Source organism: Citrus clementina, unplaced genomic scaffold (genome assembly GCF_000493195.1).
Source record: "Citrus clementina cultivar Clemenules unplaced genomic scaffold, Citrus_clementina_v1.0 scaffold_5, whole genome shotgun sequence".
NCBI classification, from domain to species: Eukaryota; Viridiplantae; Streptophyta; class Magnoliopsida; order Sapindales; family Rutaceae; genus Citrus; species Citrus x clementina.
The window spans coordinates 24,355,314-24,377,171 of record NW_006262201.1 but is presented as its reverse complement, the minus strand read 5'-3'; the positions used below and the strand labels follow the sequence as shown (position 1 = coordinate 24,377,171).

General features: G+C 32.3%; 2 protein-coding genes across 5 annotated transcripts; both read left to right on the top strand.

Annotated features, from left to right (window-relative positions):
* Positions 1-111: 111 nt before the first annotated feature.
* Positions 112-4,505, top strand: LOC18042320 (ethylene-responsive transcription factor WRI1). The gene is made up of 7 exons (XM_024184715.1): positions 112-394; positions 554-636; positions 874-882; positions 989-1,077; positions 1,180-1,304; positions 1,422-1,498; positions 3,782-4,505. The coding sequence occupies exons 1-7, from the start codon at positions 117-119 to the stop codon at positions 4,480-4,482; spliced, it is 1,362 nt and encodes a 453-aa protein (XP_024040483.1). The 5' UTR covers positions 112-116; the 3' UTR covers positions 4,483-4,505.
* Positions 4,506-9,909: 5,404 nt separating this feature from the next.
* LOC18042319 (protein FAR1-RELATED SEQUENCE 3) lies at positions 9,910-17,179 on the top strand. 4 transcript variants are annotated; one of them, XM_024184078.1, is made up of 6 exons: positions 9,910-9,990; positions 11,034-13,417; positions 13,505-13,594; positions 13,920-14,069; positions 15,276-15,390; positions 16,824-17,179. In XM_024184078.1, the coding sequence occupies exons 2-5, from the start codon at positions 11,192-11,194 to the stop codon at positions 15,384-15,386; spliced, it is 2,577 nt and encodes an 858-aa protein (XP_024039846.1). In that variant the 5' UTR covers positions 9,910-9,990; positions 11,034-11,191; the 3' UTR covers positions 15,387-15,390; positions 16,824-17,179. The 4 variants fall into 4 exon arrangements, with proteins under 4 accessions (XP_024039846.1, XP_024039847.1, XP_006432553.1 ...); XM_024184079.1 differs by lacking the exon at positions 16,824-17,179 and adding an exon at positions 15,940-16,786; XM_006432490.2 differs by having other exon boundaries at positions 9,954-9,990; positions 11,113-13,417.
* Positions 17,180-21,858: the final 4,679 nt, after the last annotated feature.

The following is a 21,858-nucleotide window of genomic DNA, read 5'->3' as shown; positions in this document are numbered from 1 at the left end:
AAAAACATTAAAACACATTATTGTCTGTTTATTTATATATCCTTTTGTTTTGTTTGGAAGGAGAGAAAGTGAGGGAAAGGATTTTTGTGTGTGTGTGTGTGTATTGTAATTTGTAAATGAAGAGGTCCCCTGCTTCTTCTTGTTCTTCTTCATCTTCTTCTTCTTTTGTGGGGTCAGAGATTGTCATTGTTCCTCATCATCACGATGATGATCATCATCGTCAAGTAGAGAAAAAACCCAAAATCAAACGGCCCAGGAAAAAAAATGATCAGCCCAACAACAAAGAGAAATGCCGCCAGAAAAATGTTACCATTAGCAACAACAATAATAGCATTAGTAGTAATAATAATAATAATAACAGCCGAAGAAGCTCCGTTTACAGAGGCGTCACCAGGTTAATTAATTACTTAATTAATTAATTTTCTTCTTTTTTTTTTCTTTTTCTTTTTTGGTTAGAACTAGCACATTAATTAATTTAGTTATTTAGACAAATGAATTGTTGAATTGCATGTTTGACATTTATTTTATTTTATTTTGTAAAATGAATTTACAGACATAGATGGACGGGAAGGTTTGAAGCTCATCTATGGGACAAGGGCTCTTGGAATAACATTCAGAACAAGAAAGGGAAGCAAGGTAAATTTTTAATTAGTGTTTTTTTTTAATTATTACTTTTCTAATATAAAAAGAAAAATAAATCAACAGAATCAAGGAGATCTGTAATCTTAGTTTAATACTATGCTTAATTAAATATTTTTTTATATTAGTTGATTGTGTTTAATTTTTTAATAATTTGTATACTGACATATGTTTTTATTCCTGATTATCTTTTGTCAATTCGTAACGTTCAAATACACTTCTGTCGCGGCTTAGTTTATTTGGGTAAGTCTCAGTTTATTTATTTATTTTTAGTATTTATTATTTTTCTATTTTATTAACCAAATAAATACAAATTTAATTGAATGGGGGGTTTATTTGTTGACTCTAGGGGCATATGACTGTGAAGAAGCTGCTGCTCGGACTTACGATCTCGCTGCCCTCAAGTACTGGGGTCCAGAAACGACTCTCAATTTTCCGGTATATTTATTAAATTATTTTATAATAAAAAATTCATATTAATTGTAAAAATTTAATTATGATTTTATAATTTCAATTTTCTTTTTTTGGGGTTAATTGTAGATAGAAACGTACAAAAACGATCTAGAAGAAATGCAAAAGGCATCCAAGGAAGAGTATTTGGCCTCTCTGAGGAGGAGGAGCAGTGGATTCTCCAGAGGAGTTTCTAAATATCGAGGGGTGGCGAGGTAATTTTCCACTTGTGATTAATTAAAAATAATAATAATTAGCTTGGATTCAGCAACGGTATGGATTAACTAAAAATCCTCGAGTTTATAGACTTTTTGAGTCCTTGATGATAACAGGCATCACCATAACGGACGGTGGGAAGCGCGGATTGGACGCGTGTTTGGAAACAAATATCTCTATCTCGGAACTTATAGTAATATTTCTTCTCCTTTATCATCATTACCGTTTTAATTTTCATGATTCATAACACGAATGTTATGCATTTTATAGACAATATTAGCTGAAATTGCATAAGATTTGAATAAAAATGTTAAATAGGACCTTATTAGGGTACATTTACATGTAACATACATCGATTTTACAGATGCTGTAAGTGATACACGGTATATAGATTACATTATAATATAACTTAACAATTCTCATTAAACGCGAATAATTTTTTACTTCAAAGCTTAAGCAAATTTTTTGTTTTTCAAAAAAAATTTTTGGGCTTGAATCTATTTCGAGTTTGTGATTTTATTTATGTTGGTTGCAAAATTAGTATAGTGACAAATTTTCTATGCACTGGATGCCAATTTCGAACCGTTTCGGCTGCTTCAGTCAACAAAGGGCTAACGTGGCAATAGGTTTTGTAAACAGTTCGCAATGTTATTATATTGTTTGTCAAGATGCTGCCTTTTCACCTTTCCCGTAATAATAATAATAATAATAATAATAATAATTTTTTTCTGATTCTGAAAATGATTTTTCTTTCCAAAACAGCTCATTTTTTTTGAAGAATTCTAGACCGTAGAATTAAAAACAAATAGCATTGGGGTGATTGAGTTTCCATATTTCCTAATATAAGGGCATAGTTTTACCATTTTGTCAAATAGGTCCCTTACCCATTTACCCACTATTACAAACACCATAATATCTTCGTAAGAATAATTCTTATGGGATAGGATGTCTTCGCTTTATTAAAATAAAAAAAAATACAATTAAAAGATTAAAAGAAAAAAAAAACTCCATTGCATTGAAAATTATTTTTTTGTTTTTAATGTTATTTAAGTTTTGTCTTTTCTTTTTATCATTTAGTGGCATCCAAACGTTCATATTAGAGACCAATCGATCTTAATAATATCTAAGGATATTTGGATGGGGACCTAGCTGATACAATACGCAAACTATTTTGCTTTTTGACAAATTCTGAAAGTGATTTTTCTTTCCAAAACAACTCATTTTTTTCGGAGGATTTCTAGACCGTAGAATTAAAAAAAATAGCATTGGGGCGATTTAGTTTTCATATTTCCTAATATAAGGGTATAGTTTTACCATTTTGTCAAATGGGTCCCTTACCCAGTTACCCACTATAATAAACACCATATTATCTTCATAAAAATAATTCTTAGGGGAGGATGTCTTCCCTTTATTAAAAAAAGAAAAGAAAAGAACTCCATTGCCTTGAAAATTATTATTTTTTGTTTTTAATGTTATCTAAGTTTTTTTCTTTTCTTTTTATCATTTAGTGTCGAGACCAGCTGATCTTAATAATATTGAAGGATATTTGGATGAGGACCTAGCTGATACAATACACAAACTATGTTTCTTTTTGACAAATTATATAGAAAATTAGGGACCCAGATATTATTACCCAAATTAGAAAACAAAAGAAAATTGGGTCACTTTTTCCACAAGATATGTCAGTGAACATTTTGCTTTGATCGTCGGATCCCAAAACCCAGATTAAGTGCACTTTAATCTTCTCTAATTAATTGCAGAATATGTGATACTACACGTAGATAGCTTCAAAAGACAGCGGCAAGGCACGTGACTTGGCCTGTCAAAAGGGAGATTTTACATTGTGTGATTAATTTTTAGTTTAATTATAATATTAATTAAGCTAAGATCTATCCTCCAATCTGAGTGACAGTCACGAGGTGTCATGTGTGAGGATCACGGTAAGTTTCAAAATATCTTTAGTATGAGTGAAGATCTAGGGTTTTGACTGAATTAGATATAGCGATTACAACCACTAAATAGAGCAAATTTTTTTTTTTTTGGGGATCTATAATAATAATAATAATAATACCAATTTTAATTTATTCCTCTTTTTATTCCTTAAATTTCATTTTCTTGTCCTATTTTATTTTCCAAGTTGAGGAGAAAAAAAGGATATGATTACCAAGTGAACTGGGATTCAATTTTAAGTACGGCTGATGCTTTGTCTTGTACTTTCTCCAGTTGACAAGATCCATGCATTGTCCCCACAATAATCATGCCAGCATGCATGCCACAATTAAAATATCAATTAATATAAAGTTTTGCAGAATCATTGAAACAACAACATCTAAAAATCTTTACTAATTTTGTACTGCAGAGGTCACGTGACCTCTCTAATCCTATATTTAATTTCTGCATATCATAAAGTTGGCTTTTATGTTTTCGTTTAAGTATAATAATTTTTGGGCTTTGCTTTTGAAACTTCACTCTGTAGACACACAAGAGGAAGCAGCGGCAGCATATGACATGGCGGCAATTGAGTACAGAGGTGCAAATGCAGTGACCAACTTTGACATTAGTCATTACATTGATCAATTGAAGAAGAAAGGAATTTTCCCTCTTCCGAATTCCTCGATGGAATCCGAAGAAACCGAAGCAGAAGTCGAAGTTGAACAACCACAACCAGAACAACAACAGCAGCAGCAAACGCAGCCAGCATTATTACCGCAACAAGAAGAAATAGCTTCACCTCATCAGCAAGTACTTCAGCAAAACACACAACTTCCTTCATGCATGATGGACGCGAGTTGTGCTATGGCGGCTACTGACGAGCACGAGCTAACCTGGAGTTTCTGCCTGGACACGGCGGTAGGGTTAACTCCGCTAACGTTTCCAGATATCCCAATTGGAAACGCCGGTGAGCTGCCGGACTTGTTCGATAACACGGGGTTGTTCGAGGACAACATAGACTTCATATTCGATGTGGAAGCAGAAGAAGTGTCGAAGTACATTAATGAAAATAATCACGGGGGCAACGACAATTACACGGGGAACATTGAGGAGGAGGAGGAGGAGGAGGATAATGGTAATAAGTTAGTTGTCCCGAGGCTGCTGTCGGCTTCTTCGACTTCTTCAAATGCATCATCGCCATCTTCTTCAACAACAACCTCGGTTTCTTGTAATTATAGTGTTTGAAGTAGTGGTGATCATTAAGAGGGTTGGAGAGCAAACAAAATATATTGTTGGGTGTTTGTTTTGAGTTTGTTGTTGGTGGGTGGATGAAATATGGGTTTTTCTTTTTTAATCTTTTTTTTTTTCTTTTCAAAGAAAAATCCAACTTTATGTTGATTCGTGGTATGGTCCCATTCTAACCACCTGAAAGTTTCAAAAAAAAAAAATTGAAAAGGATAACTGGAAAACTGCATCAAGCTTTATCCAAAATTTTAGATAAAATTCAAATACTTTGATGGATTATTTCCAATTATCCATATTTATTTTTGTATAATTTCAATGGTTATGTCATACAATTGGGCTTTTATTTTCAGTACTAAAATATTGAATACACACACATGTAGAATCAGATAATAAAATTTCATCAAACTTCTAAAATTTTGAATATACACACATGTAGAATCAGATAATAAAATTTCATCAATTTTATTTTTATAAACAGTAGTTATTGTTGTTGATGTTATTATTTTTCTTGATTTTTAGCTCTCTGTTTTTTAACCTCGGCTAGCGAGATGACTTTATTGAAGGAACGAAACGGGAGGCCAAGAATCTTATCCTTTTGAAAAGAAATAGAAAGACGAAATTAGGAAATCCATTAGTATAAAGAGAGAGAAAGTTAAAAATCTCTTAAGTTGTGTTTATCCCACCGAGCGCTTTATACTTAAGTTCGCCGAATGTACATGGTTAACTTCATGAAAGGAGAGGTTAATTTTGAAGTCCATGATAAAGAAGATGACAATAGTTCAACCAGTAATTATATAAAGTCCAAGGAGATTAAGGGACCGTTTTTTTTTAATTTAATGACTTAATTTTAATTAATTAAGTCATTAAATTTATTTATTTTTTCAACTTAATGAAAATTTTTAGTCATTAAGTCATTAAATTATTAACTTTTTTTTTTTAAGTTTTGCTTAATCTAAAAAGTATAAATGAAATCATTAAAAAATATTCTCCAAAATATCCTTATCTAATTACTCAATTTTCATTATTACCTAAATAATTTAATAATTAGCATTATTACCCATTTCTATATAACTTGTGATAATATATAGTGGTAGACTATTATTATTTTTATCTTTTTATTTACTTTAGATTTTTTATGAATATTTTTCATATAAAAACATTATAAACTATAATAAAATTGATCAACATATAAAATATAGAATATTAAAAACTTGTATTTAATTGAATATAATTTAAGTTATGATAATTTATTATTTTATTTATATTCTTTGAGATATTTATTATTTATTTAACATTTATAATTTGTAAACCCATGAATATAAAAATATTAGCTTTCAGGTTTTTTCAGTTAAAAAATAAACAACTTAATATTTAATTTTTAACTCTTCAGAAAAAAAAAAACAAATATATCATTCAGATTAAACTTCAACTCTATTCAGAATTCAGACTAATTCAAGTTTATTCAGATTTCAGACAAAAAACAAACTCCACCTAAGATGAAAATAGTTCAACTAGTAATTATATAAAGTCCAAATTAAGAGACTAAGGTCATGTTTGGCATTGAAGTTACACAATTATAGTTTAAAAGTTATAACAAGTGTTTGATAAATATTAACTACTATATCTTGGAAGTTAAGTTGATTTGATTTCATACTTATATGATGAAAATCTTATAATATCTTTATTATTTTTGTCAAACTTATTATTTAAAAATTATATTTACTACATATTATCAACTTTTATTTTATAATTATAATTTTTTTCTATAGCAGTTGTAACTTTTAAATTAGAAAACTTCAATACTAAATAGAACCTAAAGGAATTCATTATTACAATGATAAAAAAACTATTAAGCTTATTTTATAAACTTATTCATTAATTCGTTCATTATTTATTTGAGCATACGGTAATAACCCTTATTTATAAAGTATGTGATTTATGTAGTGGGCGTACAATATCAATATTAGAATGTATAAATCATAGGTTATTTATAAATAAAAAACAATCCACAACTATTAATGAAATGAACATTTTATTATACAAGAGTGTAGCTTTACGGACAGTCAAAACCCCGATAGCATAGAGATATGATTTCATTGATCATACATATATACTTACAAGATCTAGAATCTATACAAATGATGCTTACATAATTGTTTATGGTATTTGGTCATTTAAATATGTGGCTACAATACACTCAATAAACTGTAGTTACAAAAAAATATAAACAAATTTTATTCAATGATGATATTTATTTGTAATTTATTTACAAACTAGAAAATAGAACCGCGCTTCACGCTGCTTTGAAAAAAGAATTTAGTATTATCTTTTTTTCTTACTTTACACTTGATGAAACTGATAAAAAATATGAATTGATTTTTTTTAAGATGAGTCAGTCTTATAAAAAAAAAAAAAAGCTATTAGCCAGCAATACAAATAAAGAAGCAACACAAGATAAAGAATAAAATGAGAGAATAAATTATAAAGTGATTTTATTCATTCCAATTGTGTGTGTACAAAACAAAAAGATGAGCTCTCCTTTTATAGTTACATAATCACTTTATGAAATTAATGAAAAATTATGGATCATAATTCCTTGTGAGATAGTGGGAGTTATTGGGAAGCTAAATGTTGCTAATGGGAGATAGTGGAGAGACTAAGAGATATATGTTATGAACATCTACATTTATTTTAATAAATTCATAACACTCTCCCTTGGATGTTCATTACAAAGAATATGCCTCATTAAAATCTTTACATAATTGTTATTGTGTAATAACAATCAAATTAATTATGAGAAGATGAAAAACCAAATCTAAAAGAAAATTTCTCTATTTATTAGATAATAGAGAATATACAAAGATGAGAAATAGTGATGCCATATCACCTTCTTAAGTCTCAGCTTTATATATATATATATATATATAGATATAGATATATTAAAAGTTATCATTAGAATAAATAGTGACTTAAAGGTAAATATGTAGTGACAGAGGTATGACTAGGGATGACAATTTTTCCCACAGGATCCCATTCCATTTGGGACGGGATTGAGATATATTTTTGTTCCATAAAAAAATTTAGGGATGGGAGTGAGATTTTTTTTATCCCACTTGCATATACGGGACATGAGTGAGATTGGTAAATTCCGTCCTATCATGTTTCATTGCCGACTAAGAATGGAAAATTTTCAATTGTGATGGGATCCTTCTCTTTTGGGACGGGATCGAAACATATTTTTGTCCAAAAAAAAAAATATAGTGATAGGAGTGGGATGTTTTTTCATCCCACTTGCATATACGGGACGGGACTATGACTGGTAAATCTCATTATCCCGTCCCATTGCCAACCCTAGGTATGACGCATTTGCCATAGGCCTAATTTTAATTACGAGAATCAAATTAAAAGATTACTATTAGTTTAAGACCAAGCCTAATATTAATTAAAAAAAGTTTTAATTTGTTGGGCTTTTATTGAATTACATGGGTTATTTGAGTACAACTTTAATGGTGCGTTTACTTCATGAAATGTGAATGTGGTGGAATGGAAATGAGCTGGGAATGAGAATGAGCTGAAATGAGAATAAGGAATGTGAATGAAATTTCAATGTTTACTTGGCAAAAATAAATGAGAATGAGAATGTGCTGGAATACCATTGATGTGTTTACTTGGCAAAATAAATGGGAATGAGGAATGAGGAATGAGAACCAATTTACCAAAATACCCATAGTATTAAATAATGTAATTTTCATTAACTAGATACATGTATAACTATTATTATAAAAATGATATTAATTAAAAAATAAAATTAATAACAATAATAATAATAATAATAAATGTTAATAATGATAATATTAATAAAAAAAATAACAATAATTAATAATAACTAAAATAATAAAGTTAATAAAATTTAATAATAATAATGATATTTAAAATAATAAAATTAATTGTGATTTGAACGAGGGTAATTCGGGAAATATAAAAAAATTAGAGGGATACAAAAGTCAGTTCAAGAAATGGGAATCCCCATTCCCAACCACCTATGAGAATGAGATTCTCATTCCTTATTCCCAAATTGTGCGAGACACATACATTTTATTCTTATTCCCAAATTACATTTTGCCAAGTAAATATAAGTTTCATTCTCATTCCTTTATTCTCATTTCTTCATTCTCAAGTAAACACACTATAAGTTTTTAGTAAAATAACATGGGTTAACTTAGTAGTTTTGGTGTGTTATCAAGTGACTTGACCTTGTCTTTAAGTTAGAGTTAGAAAGTCTATGAGTTTGCAGTTCTTTTGCTAATTCATTCTCAATCAAACTTCGATTCTAATAAAGTACCTATGTAAAGGAGAAGAAAATAGAATATATGGATTCTTTTTAGGGCCAACTTTAGAGTGTTTGGGGCCTTAGACGAAATTTTTTTAGAAGGCCTCTATTTGTTTTGTAATTTCAAAACTCAAAGAAATAAAAAAAAGGCTCAAAATTTATTCCATTTTTAATTCTTGAATTTTAAAAACAAAACCTAAAAAAAATGGACTTTGTATTTTTATAAACTGATATTTTTTTAAATGAACCAATGAATATAATAATTTTCTTTGTAGAGAAGAGAGGAAGAAATTTTTTCATTTACTGATTTTTGAGATTACAAAGTTTTTAATAGAAAGTAAAAGAAATACTAAAAGTCAAAGATTCTAACGTTAAATAATTAATTTTTTTGAGGAAATTGAAAAGATAAATAATTTAATTTTTTTTGGAAAGACTAATAATGAATGAATTAATGGTTAAATAATATCTCTATAACATTAATGTTATCAAATATAAATTTTTCAGAAAAAATAATTCTTAACTATAGGATAATTATTAAATTAGAGAGATATTAAAAAGAATGATATAGTCTATCTCTTATACGAAAATTTGGGTTTATTAGACAATCACATGCGTGAGGGAGATAATTGAGGAGAATAGAGAAGGCTGCAATTACATTATTTAAATCTTTCTTAGTTGGAATTGTTCATCAACCAACTACGAAGTGGTTTAATACTTTGCAGTGCCTAACTGCCTATGCACATACCATTATAAAAGTCAAAATTCAAAGCTACGAGGGTTAGTTGGTCATTTCCTAAGGGAGTACGGAACTACCTATTACAATATAGCCCAATTTATGTCCTTACTTGATAAAATATGAAAACTTAAGGGACCTAATGTTATAACACCAAAATGAAAGAAAACGGTCTGTGGAAGTGAAAATATTAAAAATAAAAAAAGGAAAAAAAAATTTGGAACCAGAAAGCGAGTTGAAGTCGATATCGTTTCTGAGTTCGAGGGTCCTACTCAATTCACAAAGGCTGAAGCAGTCCAGCAGCAAATTCCAGTTGGCCCCAAACTGAAAAGGAAAAAAAGAAAAAAGGAAAAGAAAACCCTAATTACCCACACACACAAACCCACAAGAACACAACCACTGGACTCAATTTACTCTTCAAGGCTTTCACCTTGCAACCCCCCTGGTTAGTTTTTACTTCCTTATCTTTCATTTTCTTTCTGGAATTCTGTTAATTTGAACCCATTTTTGCTTTTTGCTTTTGGGTACATTAGGAGTAATATGAGGAGTAAATGTTGGCAGCTGTGTTGAAGTTGGAATTTGCTTTAATTTGGAAACATATACATGGTTTCAGCATTTTTCTTGAGATTATTATCATCTGCCATTGTTAGGCATTATTGCTGGTGTTGTTAGTGGTCTTGTGTTAGTAGTAGCACCTGGGATATTAAAGTAAATTTGATGCTTCAGATAGCAAAATTTGCCTACATTTTTTTTTTTTTTTTTGTAATTGGGGTCAAGGTGACTCCTTGGAATTTCATTCAGTTGGTTAGGACTGAATTTACTACTTAATTATGGAATGCTAATTACAAGTGAGAGCTAATTGGTTTAACTGATTAAACCGATTGTGATGTTACAAGGGATATGGCGTTCGATTCCCGTTCGCATCAGGGTTGAGGAGGAGGGGTTTGTTTATACTGTAATTTTATTATAAATCCATTTAGGTTTCTACTAGCTTTATGTCTGTGGATTTGTCATTTATTAACTGATAAAAACTTAGTTGGTTTTAACACCCCTGCATATTCATCCATCAAGTTATGGATAGGGAAAAAAATGAAAGTTTTGGTTTGCAATTTAAGGGCCTCATGCATGTACCAAGATGATGTCTAAATCTTTTTAAAAATCTTGTTTTGGTTTGCCATGACCAAAAAAGATAATTCTTCTGCAATGTTGAAGTGGAGCTTTTACCTATAGGAGGATAGAAGGGAGGCATTACTTTCTCTACAAGTAAAGAAGGATTTTCCCCTCGTTGTGTTGGGCTTTGGTTAAGGAAGCATATAATGAAGCGTGGTTTTCTTGCAAGTTTTTTTTGTATATCACAGCTTAATTTGGCTATTTGTATTTTGCATTGTGCATCTTTCCACTGTTATTAATTTTATTCATGTTCCTATAATTATTTATGGATTACTTCGTATGCTTTGTTGCCTTATGAGATATAATTTTTTTATACAGGTAGAGTTTTTCTAAACAAGAGGCGTTTTTTTTTTTTTTTTTTTTTTTTTTTTTTTTTGTGTATGTGTGTTTATTCAAGTTGAGCTAAACATGAGTTGAGCACTTCTAGTCTGCGCAGAAAAGAACAGTACCAATTTTATATCTAATACTCTACAAACATGGAGGTTGAAGGGGTAGAGGTCGATGGGGAAAAGGGCGATGATCCTGTGGCAACAAATGCTGAATTTGATAAGTCCAAGAAACAAAATGTAACCAAAAATTCTTCAGAAATAGAAGTAACAAATCATGACAATGGTGAAAGTTCTAAACCATACGTTGGCATGGAATTTGATTCAGAAGATGCTGCCAAGACTTTCTATGATGCATATGCCAGGCATATGGGTTTCAGCACTCATGTTGGTCCATTCACCCGTGCTAAGCCTGATGGGCCAATTATAACTTGGGATTTCGCATGTTCCAGGGAAGTGTTTAAGAGGAAGAATGTTGAAAGCTGCAATGCCGTACTTAGGATAGAGAGAAAGGATTCTGAAAAATGGACTGTGACAAAGTTTGTGGAGGATCATAACCATTCTATGGTGACTCCTAACAAGGTTCAATACCTTCGGCCCCGTAGACATTTTGCTGGGGCCACAAAAAATGTGGCTGAAGCACTGGATGTCTCTGGTGATGTTTATATTACCACAGATGGAAATCATTTGTCATATGAACCTAATAGCATTAGGAATTCGTTGCCTGTAGATTCTAGTCGTTCAACCAGAAATATGGGGCCTGTAAACTATCTCAGACAGCCTAGTCGAATGAGAAGCCTTGGAAGGGATGCCCAAAATCTTTTAAACTATTTCAAGAAGATGCAGGCCGAAAATCCTGGCTTCTACTATGCAATACAACTTGATGATGATAATCGAATGACGAATGTCTTTTGGGCTGATGCAAGATCAAGGATGGCTTACAACCACTTTGGTGATGCAGTTATTTTTGACACAATGTACAGACCAAATCAGTATCAGGTCCCCTTTGCTCCTTTCACAGGTGTAAACCATCATGGTCAAATGGTTTTGTTTGGTTGTGCTTTACTTCTAGATGAGTCAGAGGCTTCCTTTACGTGGCTGTTCCGGACATGGCTCTCTGCAATGAATGATCGGCCTCCTGTTTCTATAACCACAGACCAAGATAGAGCCATACAAGTAGCTGTTGCTCAGGTACTTCCAGAAACATGCCATTGCATTTGCAAATGGCACATCTTGAGAGAAGGCCAAGAAAGGTTGGCTCATATATACCTTGCTCATCCGTCCTTCTATGGAGAGCTGTATAGTTGCATAAACTTTTGTGAAACAATTGAAGAGTTTGAATCATCGTGGTGCTCTCTCCTTGATAAATATGATCTCCAAAAAAATGAATGGCTTCATGCGGTTTATAATGCTCGCAGACAGTGGGCTCCAGTTTATTTTCGTGGCACTTTTTTTGCTGCACTTTCTTCAAATCAAGGGATTAGCTCCTTTTTTGATGGGTATGTGCATCAACAAACCACCATACCACTATTCTTTAAACAGTATGAAAGGGCTTTAGAAAATTCAAGAGAAAAGGAAATAGAATTAGATTATGATACAATTTGCACCACACCAGTGCTCAAGACACCATCACCAATGGAACAACAGGCAGCAAACCTATATACAAAGAAAGTTTTTGCAAAGTTTCAGGAGGAACTGGTTGAAACTTTTGTGTATACTGCAAATAAGATTGAGGGTGATGGGGTACTCAGTAAATTCCGCGTTGCAAAATATGAACAGGATGACAAGGCATATATTGTCTCAGTGAATGTTTCTGAGATGAAAGCGAGTTGCAGCTGTCAAATGTTTGAATACTCTGGAATTCTCTGTAGGCATATATTAACTGTTTTCACTGTAACAAATGTTCTTACCCTTCCAAGCCATTATATATTAAAGAGATGGACAAGAAATGCCAAATCTTCGATTGGCCTAGATGAACAGAATACAGATACACAAGGTATTGAGACTCTCACCTTACGCTTCAACAAACTATGTCAAGAAGCAATCAAATATGCTGAGGTTGGGGCACTAGCAGTGGAGACTTACAACGTGGCGATTAGTGCTCTAAAGGAAGCTGGGAAAAAGGTTCTTGCAGCGAAGAAGAATGTTGCTAAAATCTCTCCTCCAAGCTCTCAAGTTGTATTGTATTCTCAGGAAGACAGTAACAAGAAGACACCCCCATCAGTTCATGAAATGATCCCATCATTATGGCCATGGCAGGAGGCAATGCCTCATCGCTTTAATTTAAATGATTCTGGAGTTTCTGTTTCCGATTTGAATCAACCCAGCATGGTGCCTGTGTCTTTTCACCGGGATTGTGGCACCCCTGACAGTACGGTATGAAATATGAGAGGATTTATCTTTGATCGGTGTTTTTAAGGATTGCTGTTAATTGCATTTTATAATTTTATTTCCTTGATACAGGTTGTTCTAACTTGTTTTAAGTCCATGACGTGGGTCATAGAAAATAAGAATTCGACCTCTGCCAGTAAAGTAGCTGTCATCAACTTGAAGGTATAAATGCCTTTTATGAACTCAGTAGTCTTAGTAACATCAACTTTCAGACTTTATTTGTTGAATTAAGTATGCAAATTATCTGATACTCTTTAAAATAATGTGTTGATGCTGTATTAACGAATAGTCAAGTCATTTGTGTCCTATAATGTGGAACAGATCCGTCTTATCCTGAACAAATCTTGTGTCCGATCTTTCAGTCTGCCTTGGGGATAATTAGTTGATAATAGTGCTAATTGTACTTCAACTAAATTAAACATGCATTACTTTTGACAAGCACGGTTAGAGTGCATTTCTTTTGATGTTCCTTTTACCTCTTCTGTAGCTGCAAGATTATGGCAAGAAGCCTTCAGGAGAGACTGAGGTGCAGTTCAGACTAACAAAAACGACTTTGGAACCTATGTTGAGATCAATGGCCTACATCAGTCAGCAACTCTCAGCACCTGCCAATAAGGTGGCTGTCATCAATCTGAAGGTATGCAAGAATTTTTTAATCCTTTTCCTCCTTTTCTTGTTACCTAATGTAAATATTATTAACTGCTGATCTAAGGCAAGTATGTTGCATTCTCCTTTTTAACTCTTTCTTATGAAAATAAAATCCTAAGCATGAGAAAAATTGATAACGGAAGAATTGAAGGGTTCTTTGACACCCCATTTGGACCTTTGCTTCACTCTTGCCACTTTCATTTTTTTTTTTTTTAATTTGGACTTCATCTGTTTCCGTTCAAAAAATGAAAAAGAAGAATTGGCAAGGATTAGCCTATTGTATGAGAGCAGATTTGTCATTTGGTAATGCATAGATGAGATTTCACCATGTCAATCAGTGTTTCTAATGCTATATAGTCGTATATGCATTTACTATCACATTGCACCATGCAATCCAAAAACTCTCTTTATTACAGGACATCGCTGCCAATAAAGCATGCATTAGACCGAGATATGGGCATATACGAGTGCATGTTCTGTTATTGATAAAATTTGATACTCTTTGGAAGTTAAATGTTTGACACTTTAGCGTCAACAAACACAATGAACTAAAGATCAGCTTCTTTGCAGCTGATTTTGAATCTGAATCCGTAATTTGTCTCTCTGAATTGATTTGGTTATTCTATGGATCTGTTTTAGGTTTCCCATATTCTTTGTTTGTCTATACATGAAAAGCCTTTGCCATTTATTTAAATGCTTAACAAATGTTGAGAGGTCACTGAAATTGGTTTCTAATTTCAATAAAGGATTATGGTGGATTCAGTGGACCTAAGATGGCCCTTTGACAAGACCTTTTTCTGAACTTAAATTTTTTTCCATAATTATTTTGGTGCCTGGCAAAGGAAACATTGAAACGTTCAAAGCTGTTTTCTCTACTAGATTTTGTCAGTGTTAACATGATGAGTATCATCAGCAAGACTGTGAACATTGATATATTTACATTATAATAAGAGTAGCTATTGAAGTTCAAATTTCAGATTCTATCACTGACAGAATTAAATATTATATATTTTACCCTGGTAGCATATAGATAAGACTGACAAGTTATGAAAGACCTAGTCTTGTGTCTTCATGACACGAGTCTTTGGGTATTTGAACGCCTGATTGTTTGGACGAGTTGTTCTTGAGGTTGGTGCTATGCAATATTTAATACTCAAAAGTTTTAGGACTAATCGATTCTTTGCCGTGCTCTTAGCTCCAAGATACGAAGACAACTTCTGGAGAAGCAGAGGTGAAATTTCAAGTGTCAAGAGATACTCTGGGATCCATGTTGAGATCTTTGGCCTACATCCGTGAACAACTTTAAAGCTGTAAGGATACTCCTCCCTTCTGCGGTGTGATTCTCTGTGTCTTACTAATTTGATATTACTGAAACTTTGTTCACAACAGAAAATGGTTTAGGCCGAAAAGATAATTCTGCTGCAGTTTTGTGATACTTGAATGCCAATGTGGTTAGGTGGTTGAGGTAATGTACTAGAAACATGGGAAATATACTGAAAAAGGAAAGAGCCCATTCTAGAACTTTCAACGTAAAACCCCACTTATGTACCTTTTCCTTAAATATCAATCTATATGATTTATATTGTGAAAGCCAATACCTGATCCTGAGTTACTGTTTACTTCTGTTATATAATCACTCCTTATGTACTTTTAGATATCGGAAAAAAAAGGGTGAGACACATACTTTTATGGATTTGGTGATGTGTCAATTTTATTCATTTACAACCTTCCTCCTTTCTTTATGAAATAACTCTACTTCACATTGCATCCATCTAATGAATCATTTTACTTGCATTACATGTTAGTCTCCATTTAGTTACATCACATGATTGCTAAGGTCTTTGTATCTTTGTTCCCAGAGTTGGACAATCACGAAATATGACTTGGTATATTGATTTTGCCATGTCGCTGAGAAAGGTTGCCAAGGAGGTGATATTTGCCAGAAGAGAGAGAGTGTGTGCGTGAACAACAAAATGTGATTTTGCAATTTTCCATATATTTTTTTTGGCTTCATTTTCTTTAAATTGTTGTGAAGGTGTCCTAGTTGTGGTACAACTTTTGTGCCAGTTAAATGTCTTCTGAACACCAAACACAGCCAAATACTGGTCTCCACAGTCCGCACCATATTTTCTTGTAGTATGCATAAAAAAAAAGAGCAAGCCGGTAGGACCTTTTCATTTAAGTGAGTTCTGTGCCATTTTGTCTATCATTTGTGAATTGTTGAATGATGTGTAAATTGTTGAAAAATTTTCATGAATTCTTATGTTTACAATTCATGTAGAAAGCGTGGTGTTGTGCTTATGAGTTTCAATTATGTACCAAGTTTGCAAAGAATGCAAGGTTTGCATACTCTCCACAGTTTACTTAACACCTGTCCATGAGTATCCAAGAAGTTTCATATGCATTCTAAGTTAAAAATTTATTTTCAAATTTGTAAAATTTAGAAACTTCAGTATACATATTGGAGAAGTATGGTAATCTGACATGGGTACCATAGAGGCATTCATGCTATGCGTGGACTGCAGTCTTTGCCCCCCTAACTTGAGTTGCCGTGGTCTGTAATTTATTAATTCTCTTTCGTCTTTTTTAGTATTCTCATTGGATGATTTCATGATTGAGCAATGTATGTGTTTCTCATGGTTTTTATTTTAATTATAGCTTCAATACACAATTATGTGTCACGAAATCTCTTTTTTTTTTTTTAGTACAAATTGCATTCATTCTGATGGAAAATTCTTGACAGGCTGGTCGAATTCAGAGCGATCTTGTTTGCAAAGCTTGCAGCATGTAAAGAGCAGGCAAGGGCATGTACCGTTTGGTCTATAATCATTTGTACCATGTTAATGTCTATTGACAGAATTGGGTTTAGTTTATAGTTAGGTTTGGTTGCTGCTATTGAATCGACCATATTTCAGTTAGTTGTAGACTCGTAGTTAGGCATAGTTACTGATATTTCTAACATCTAGATGATACATTATTTCCATGTAACATGTCGATCACTGGGACTTGTACATGTAAGACTAAAATAATCATAAATAAGCATTACACATACTTTGTATCCCTTGTTAGTGATAATATTTATGATGGCTAAAAGCTCCTTGTGCACAATGTCATTGCTCTAATTCTTCAATGTTATTGCTTTACTTGATGTCTGAAGTGGTAGTCTATGGGATTAAATTGTGCGGATAATGACTTTAAAACTTTGAATTTACATGTCTAATTCTGAAAACAGTTTTCTGTTTGCAAAATGGAAAATAATTGAAAGCACTTTTCAAAATTTGGCACACAATGAGACAATGAGATGGCTTTGACAAAAAATGGATTTTAATAAATTTTCCCCAACACCTAAAGGAACTTTAAATTTGCTTAACTAGTATCGAGCAAAAACTAACAAACAATGACTAATTTTATTGGTTAACATTAAATAAATTACAATCCTGCTATGGCATTTTTTTTGTCGCAAAGATTCGTTTTAGGCCCGTGTAGTTATATACAAAGCAAAAAGTGCAAGAAAATTAGTGAAACAAATCCGATTGTAATCATTATTAATTGCTTTGATACTCAAGTTCATAAGAAAAAAAAAAATCACTACATTAGACTAGCTAGTTAATCCATTCAAATTAAACTAAAATTAAATTTTAAATATTGTCATCAGATTATTAAATAAGAACATAACAATCAACTATCTAAACATAGAATGGTAGCGGAAGTAAATTTATAGAATAAATGAACACCTTGTGACACTGGTGCTGAATTATCCATCATTATAGGAACGGCTCAAGGCAAATGAAATTAAATTTTCACAATAACACTTAAAGAAATGGGGTTAATGATTGTTGTAGACAGATTTTAGGTGCAAAAGAAAAGAGAAAAACCTATTTAAAACAATAGATTTATTTTTTGAGTAATCAGAGTACCACATTTGATCGTTGTATGCAATATTTTTAGGATTCAAAGGAAGTAAGGGAGTAGGAGGATGGTGATGATAGTGAGATGTCGAAATCTGAAAAGGAGGTCCTTTGAGATGAGTTTTTAACTTGCAAAACAATAAAAAAGAGGTTAGAGGTGGAGGTGGGGTGGCCCGGCGTCCACACTTTGATGATCGCGTCAGTTACTCAAGCTTTTTTACGGTGGCGAGAGCTTGCCAGCCCTATGAATAGTGTGGCTTAAGGTTGAAGAAGACCTCAACCTTTTTTGAGGAGTGTGTGTGTATTGAATGATGAAAATAGAAACTGAATGTCTTTATCTATGGAGTATCCAATTGTCACGTGGTGCGTTTTTAATGGTTATTGGCTCTCTTTTTCCAGGCTTTTTCTGTCCTTTTACCTTTTTTCATGATTTTTGGGCCGTTAAGAGCATGCTTGGGGAGCAAGAAGGGTATTTATGTCGTAATTTTTCCTTTTGGACACATGGTGTACGCTGAAGGGTGGTCCAAGATACCTCAGCAGAGGTTGTCTGGTAGGGCTGCTATAGGTCGCTGTCTTTGATATGCTGTCCTTCACTTTTAGCAGAGGTGACAGTCAGTTGTCCCCACTTTTTCAACAAGATATTTTAATATTTGATTTTGCAAAATAAAATATTATCTTTTAGGTGATAGAGATATTTCTCGTGACTGACTTTTTGGAGTTTTTTTTTACCATTTCGCATCTGACATGTGGGACCCCTCATGCCCTCTTAATCAGTAATCACCATGTGTATTTGGTGTATGATGGGTATCTCGAATATTGAGTTTATGGTGTTAGTAAAAATGGCCAACGGGCCGTGCCATCACGGCCAATGCACGAGCCCCCTCACTTTTACCATCTCGTGACTAACTTTTTTATAAGGGCCCGACACGGCCAATGCACGAGCCCACTCATGCCATGCTTGGGCCGTCTCCAAAAAAAGCCCATCAACTTTTTTATTTCCCCTCAAGCCCACATGTTCAGCGTGCTTAAAAAAGTTCACGTGCCTTACTTGCTTTTTTAAGCCTATCAGCCTAATAATAATAATAACAACAACAATAATAATAATTTTTATTAAGAGAGCAATCAACATTTTATTATCAGTTTATCATAATTTCACAATAACCAAGTATAACACATCAATACATAATAACATAAATTTAATTGCATAGATCATAGCAATGATTAATGAAAATTAAAATTACAATCATAGAATAACAATTACAAGAGGTCACAACTACGAAATATCAATTATAACAAATCACAAGTCACAACTTACAAATATTTCGTTCATAATTTTTTTTTGTATAAATATGAAAAATATTTCATTTACAAATGAAACATCTCCATTAACTAGGTTATGATTTCATAAATAAAATATTAATGTCATAAGATTTTTTATTTATCATTTATGAAATCATAATATTTATTTATTCATTTAATAAATTATAAACATAAAACAATTATAATATTTATTTAAACTAAGACTGAAATTAATTTTTAAAAGCCTATGCTAAAAAATATATTTAAAAAATTAATTTCAAGATATTTGTAAAATCATAAGATTTTATATTTACTTTTCATTAAAATTTTTTATTTTGATATACTTTGACCCACGTGCTATTGATAGCCAACGGCTGCGTGCTAGTCCACCAATGAAGCGTGCTTATTATGTGCCTTTTCGCGTGTCATGCTTTGACCCATCTAATCGTGCTGTGCTTTTAAGGCCAACGTGCTTAAAATTCTAGGGCCGACCCAGCCCACATGCATGTCGTGTTGTGTTGCGCGCCCTACTGAAATGTGTTCGTGCCGTGCCGTGCTGTACGAACACATGCCGTGCCCGTGCCGTGCCTCGTGCCGCCCGGCACATTGGCCATCTTTAGGTGCAAGTCGGGTATCTTGGGTACCAAGCTTATGGTGTAGGTCGAGTATCTCAGGTATCGAGTTTATGGTGTAGATCGGGTACCCCAAGTGCCTACAATGATCACTTAAAGTTATGGTACCCTTCATCAACAAGTGGCGTTTTATTTTCAATATTCTATTTATTTCCAAACAATGATAATGAACCCAACAGGGTAAACAAAATGGATTTTTATTGAATAACTGAATTGAAATTAACAATGACAAGATCTAAACCTATTTCTTTAAATTAAATCAAACAGCAAGAATAAATCACAATTGAATTGGAGAATGAAAATATATAAAAATATCTAATTTGTCTCCAATTTAAATAAAAAAATAACAAAAAAAGTACTAAAATAATTAAAGTCTAGGATCGTCCTACATCATCATTAGGTCTCCAATAACTCCAATTCATACTCACTCCACCGCAATGGAAGTGTATTGCCAAGAGGGCGGTGCAACTTTCTGGTGGCTCCTTGAGAATTGATGGTGACAGTTCGAACAACAGTAGCACCAGCACTAGAAAGTTGAAGTCCCTAAACCACTAAGTGCCCAACTTCTTCCTTATTGCTTATTACATCTTTCCATGCATAATCAAGAAACCCATACAAGTTAAGCTGTAAGCCGAGCCTGATCCTCCAATTGCTGTCATTCCGTCAATGCTCCTCCTCCAACATATATTTTACCACCTTCGTACTTGTCCCAACCGTCGTTGACAAGATTGGCTACAACGTTAACATTCGCAAGCTGTTTTGACCCCATTTGGGATTGAAGTTGAAACTCAGTAAGCTGCTTATTTTATAATTTTTGACAGAAATAGTGTCCAATAAATTTTGTAGAAGTTGCTTATTGTGTAATTTTCTTTATTTTGACATTAGTTTTTAAAAGCAGGTAGATGTAGGAGTGGTAATTTGGGTCAAGAATCATTTATTAAATTTGATTCGAGTCAAATTAAATAGGTTTGGATTTGAAAAAAATTAATTCGTTTAATAAATAGATGAATTTGATTCAATTCGCTAAATAAATAAACTCAAATATGTATTTGAGATCGTTGATTCATTTATTCGTTTAGAGTTCATTTAGTAAACGGTTCATAAATGAATCGAGTATGCATTTATTCGTTTATTATCTATTTAATTAAATTACTTATTTATCATTAATTTATCCATAAATCTAAAAATTTGTAAATTTCTTTATTATAAGCTATAATAACAAGACAAAAATAAATATTTCTGCATAAATGAATTAAACAAATTGTAAACGAATGCAAATTCAATTCGATTAATTTAATTTTGTACATTAAATGAATTAAATGAATATTCGTTTATCAAATGAATCAAATTTGAATCCATCAAATCTTCACCCAATTCTTTACAGTTTGATTCAAATTCAATTTGTTTATTAATTTTGCCACCCTCAGTTAATTGTAACTATATTTAAAGTTACAGCATTATTAAACATGCCCTTAATCAAATAAATATATAATAATTCATTTTGTTGGGAGCTAAAACTTAATTTTAAGATTTTAGTAGGAAAAACCTTAAACCTCCAATGACCTAAAATATGGGTGCAAAATGAGGAGCTAAAACTTTCCATTTTAATAAACTAAATAGAAACCAACCTAAAAGCTCGCCTTAACTAGAGCCGAATCCCAATTTGGTTGCAAAACCCAAGTGGTGTTGACCCAACATTTTCGTCCATTTTGTGGTTTTATCCGTCAAATAGTATTTTCCGAAACTTCTGGCCTACAACTTATCAATTGTAACATTCTAACCCCATGATTAGAGGCGAAACTAAGAGTTGGCTAAGCTTTTTGAAAAAAGGTTAGTTAATTATAATTTATAAATTTACCTTATTAATACTTATAAAAGAATAAAAATAAATCTAATAATTACATGAATCTTTATTTTCCCCAAATCACAATTCACAAAA

Excerpts from the sequence above, each read along its gene's own strand:
- LOC18042319 (XM_024184078.1), top strand. The coding sequence starts at position 11,192 with ATGGAGGTTGAAGGGGTAGAGGTCGATGGGGAAAAGGGCGATGATCCT. Across the intron at positions 13,418-13,504 it reads GTGGCACCCCTGACAGTACG|GTTGTTCTAACTTGTTTTAA; the intron begins GTATGAAATATG and ends TCCTTGATACAG. Across the intron at positions 14,070-15,275 it reads TGGCTGTCATCAATCTGAAG|CTCCAAGATACGAAGACAAC; the intron begins GTATGCAAGAAT and ends CCGTGCTCTTAG.
- LOC18042320 (XM_024184715.1), top strand. The coding sequence starts at position 117 with ATGAAGAGGTCCCCTGCTTCTTCTTGTTCTTCTTCATCTTCTTCTTCT. Across the intron at positions 395-553 it reads GTTTACAGAGGCGTCACCAG|ACATAGATGGACGGGAAGGT; the intron begins GTTAATTAATTA and ends ATGAATTTACAG. Across the intron at positions 1,305-1,421 it reads AAATATCGAGGGGTGGCGAG|GCATCACCATAACGGACGGT; the intron begins GTAATTTTCCAC and ends TGATGATAACAG.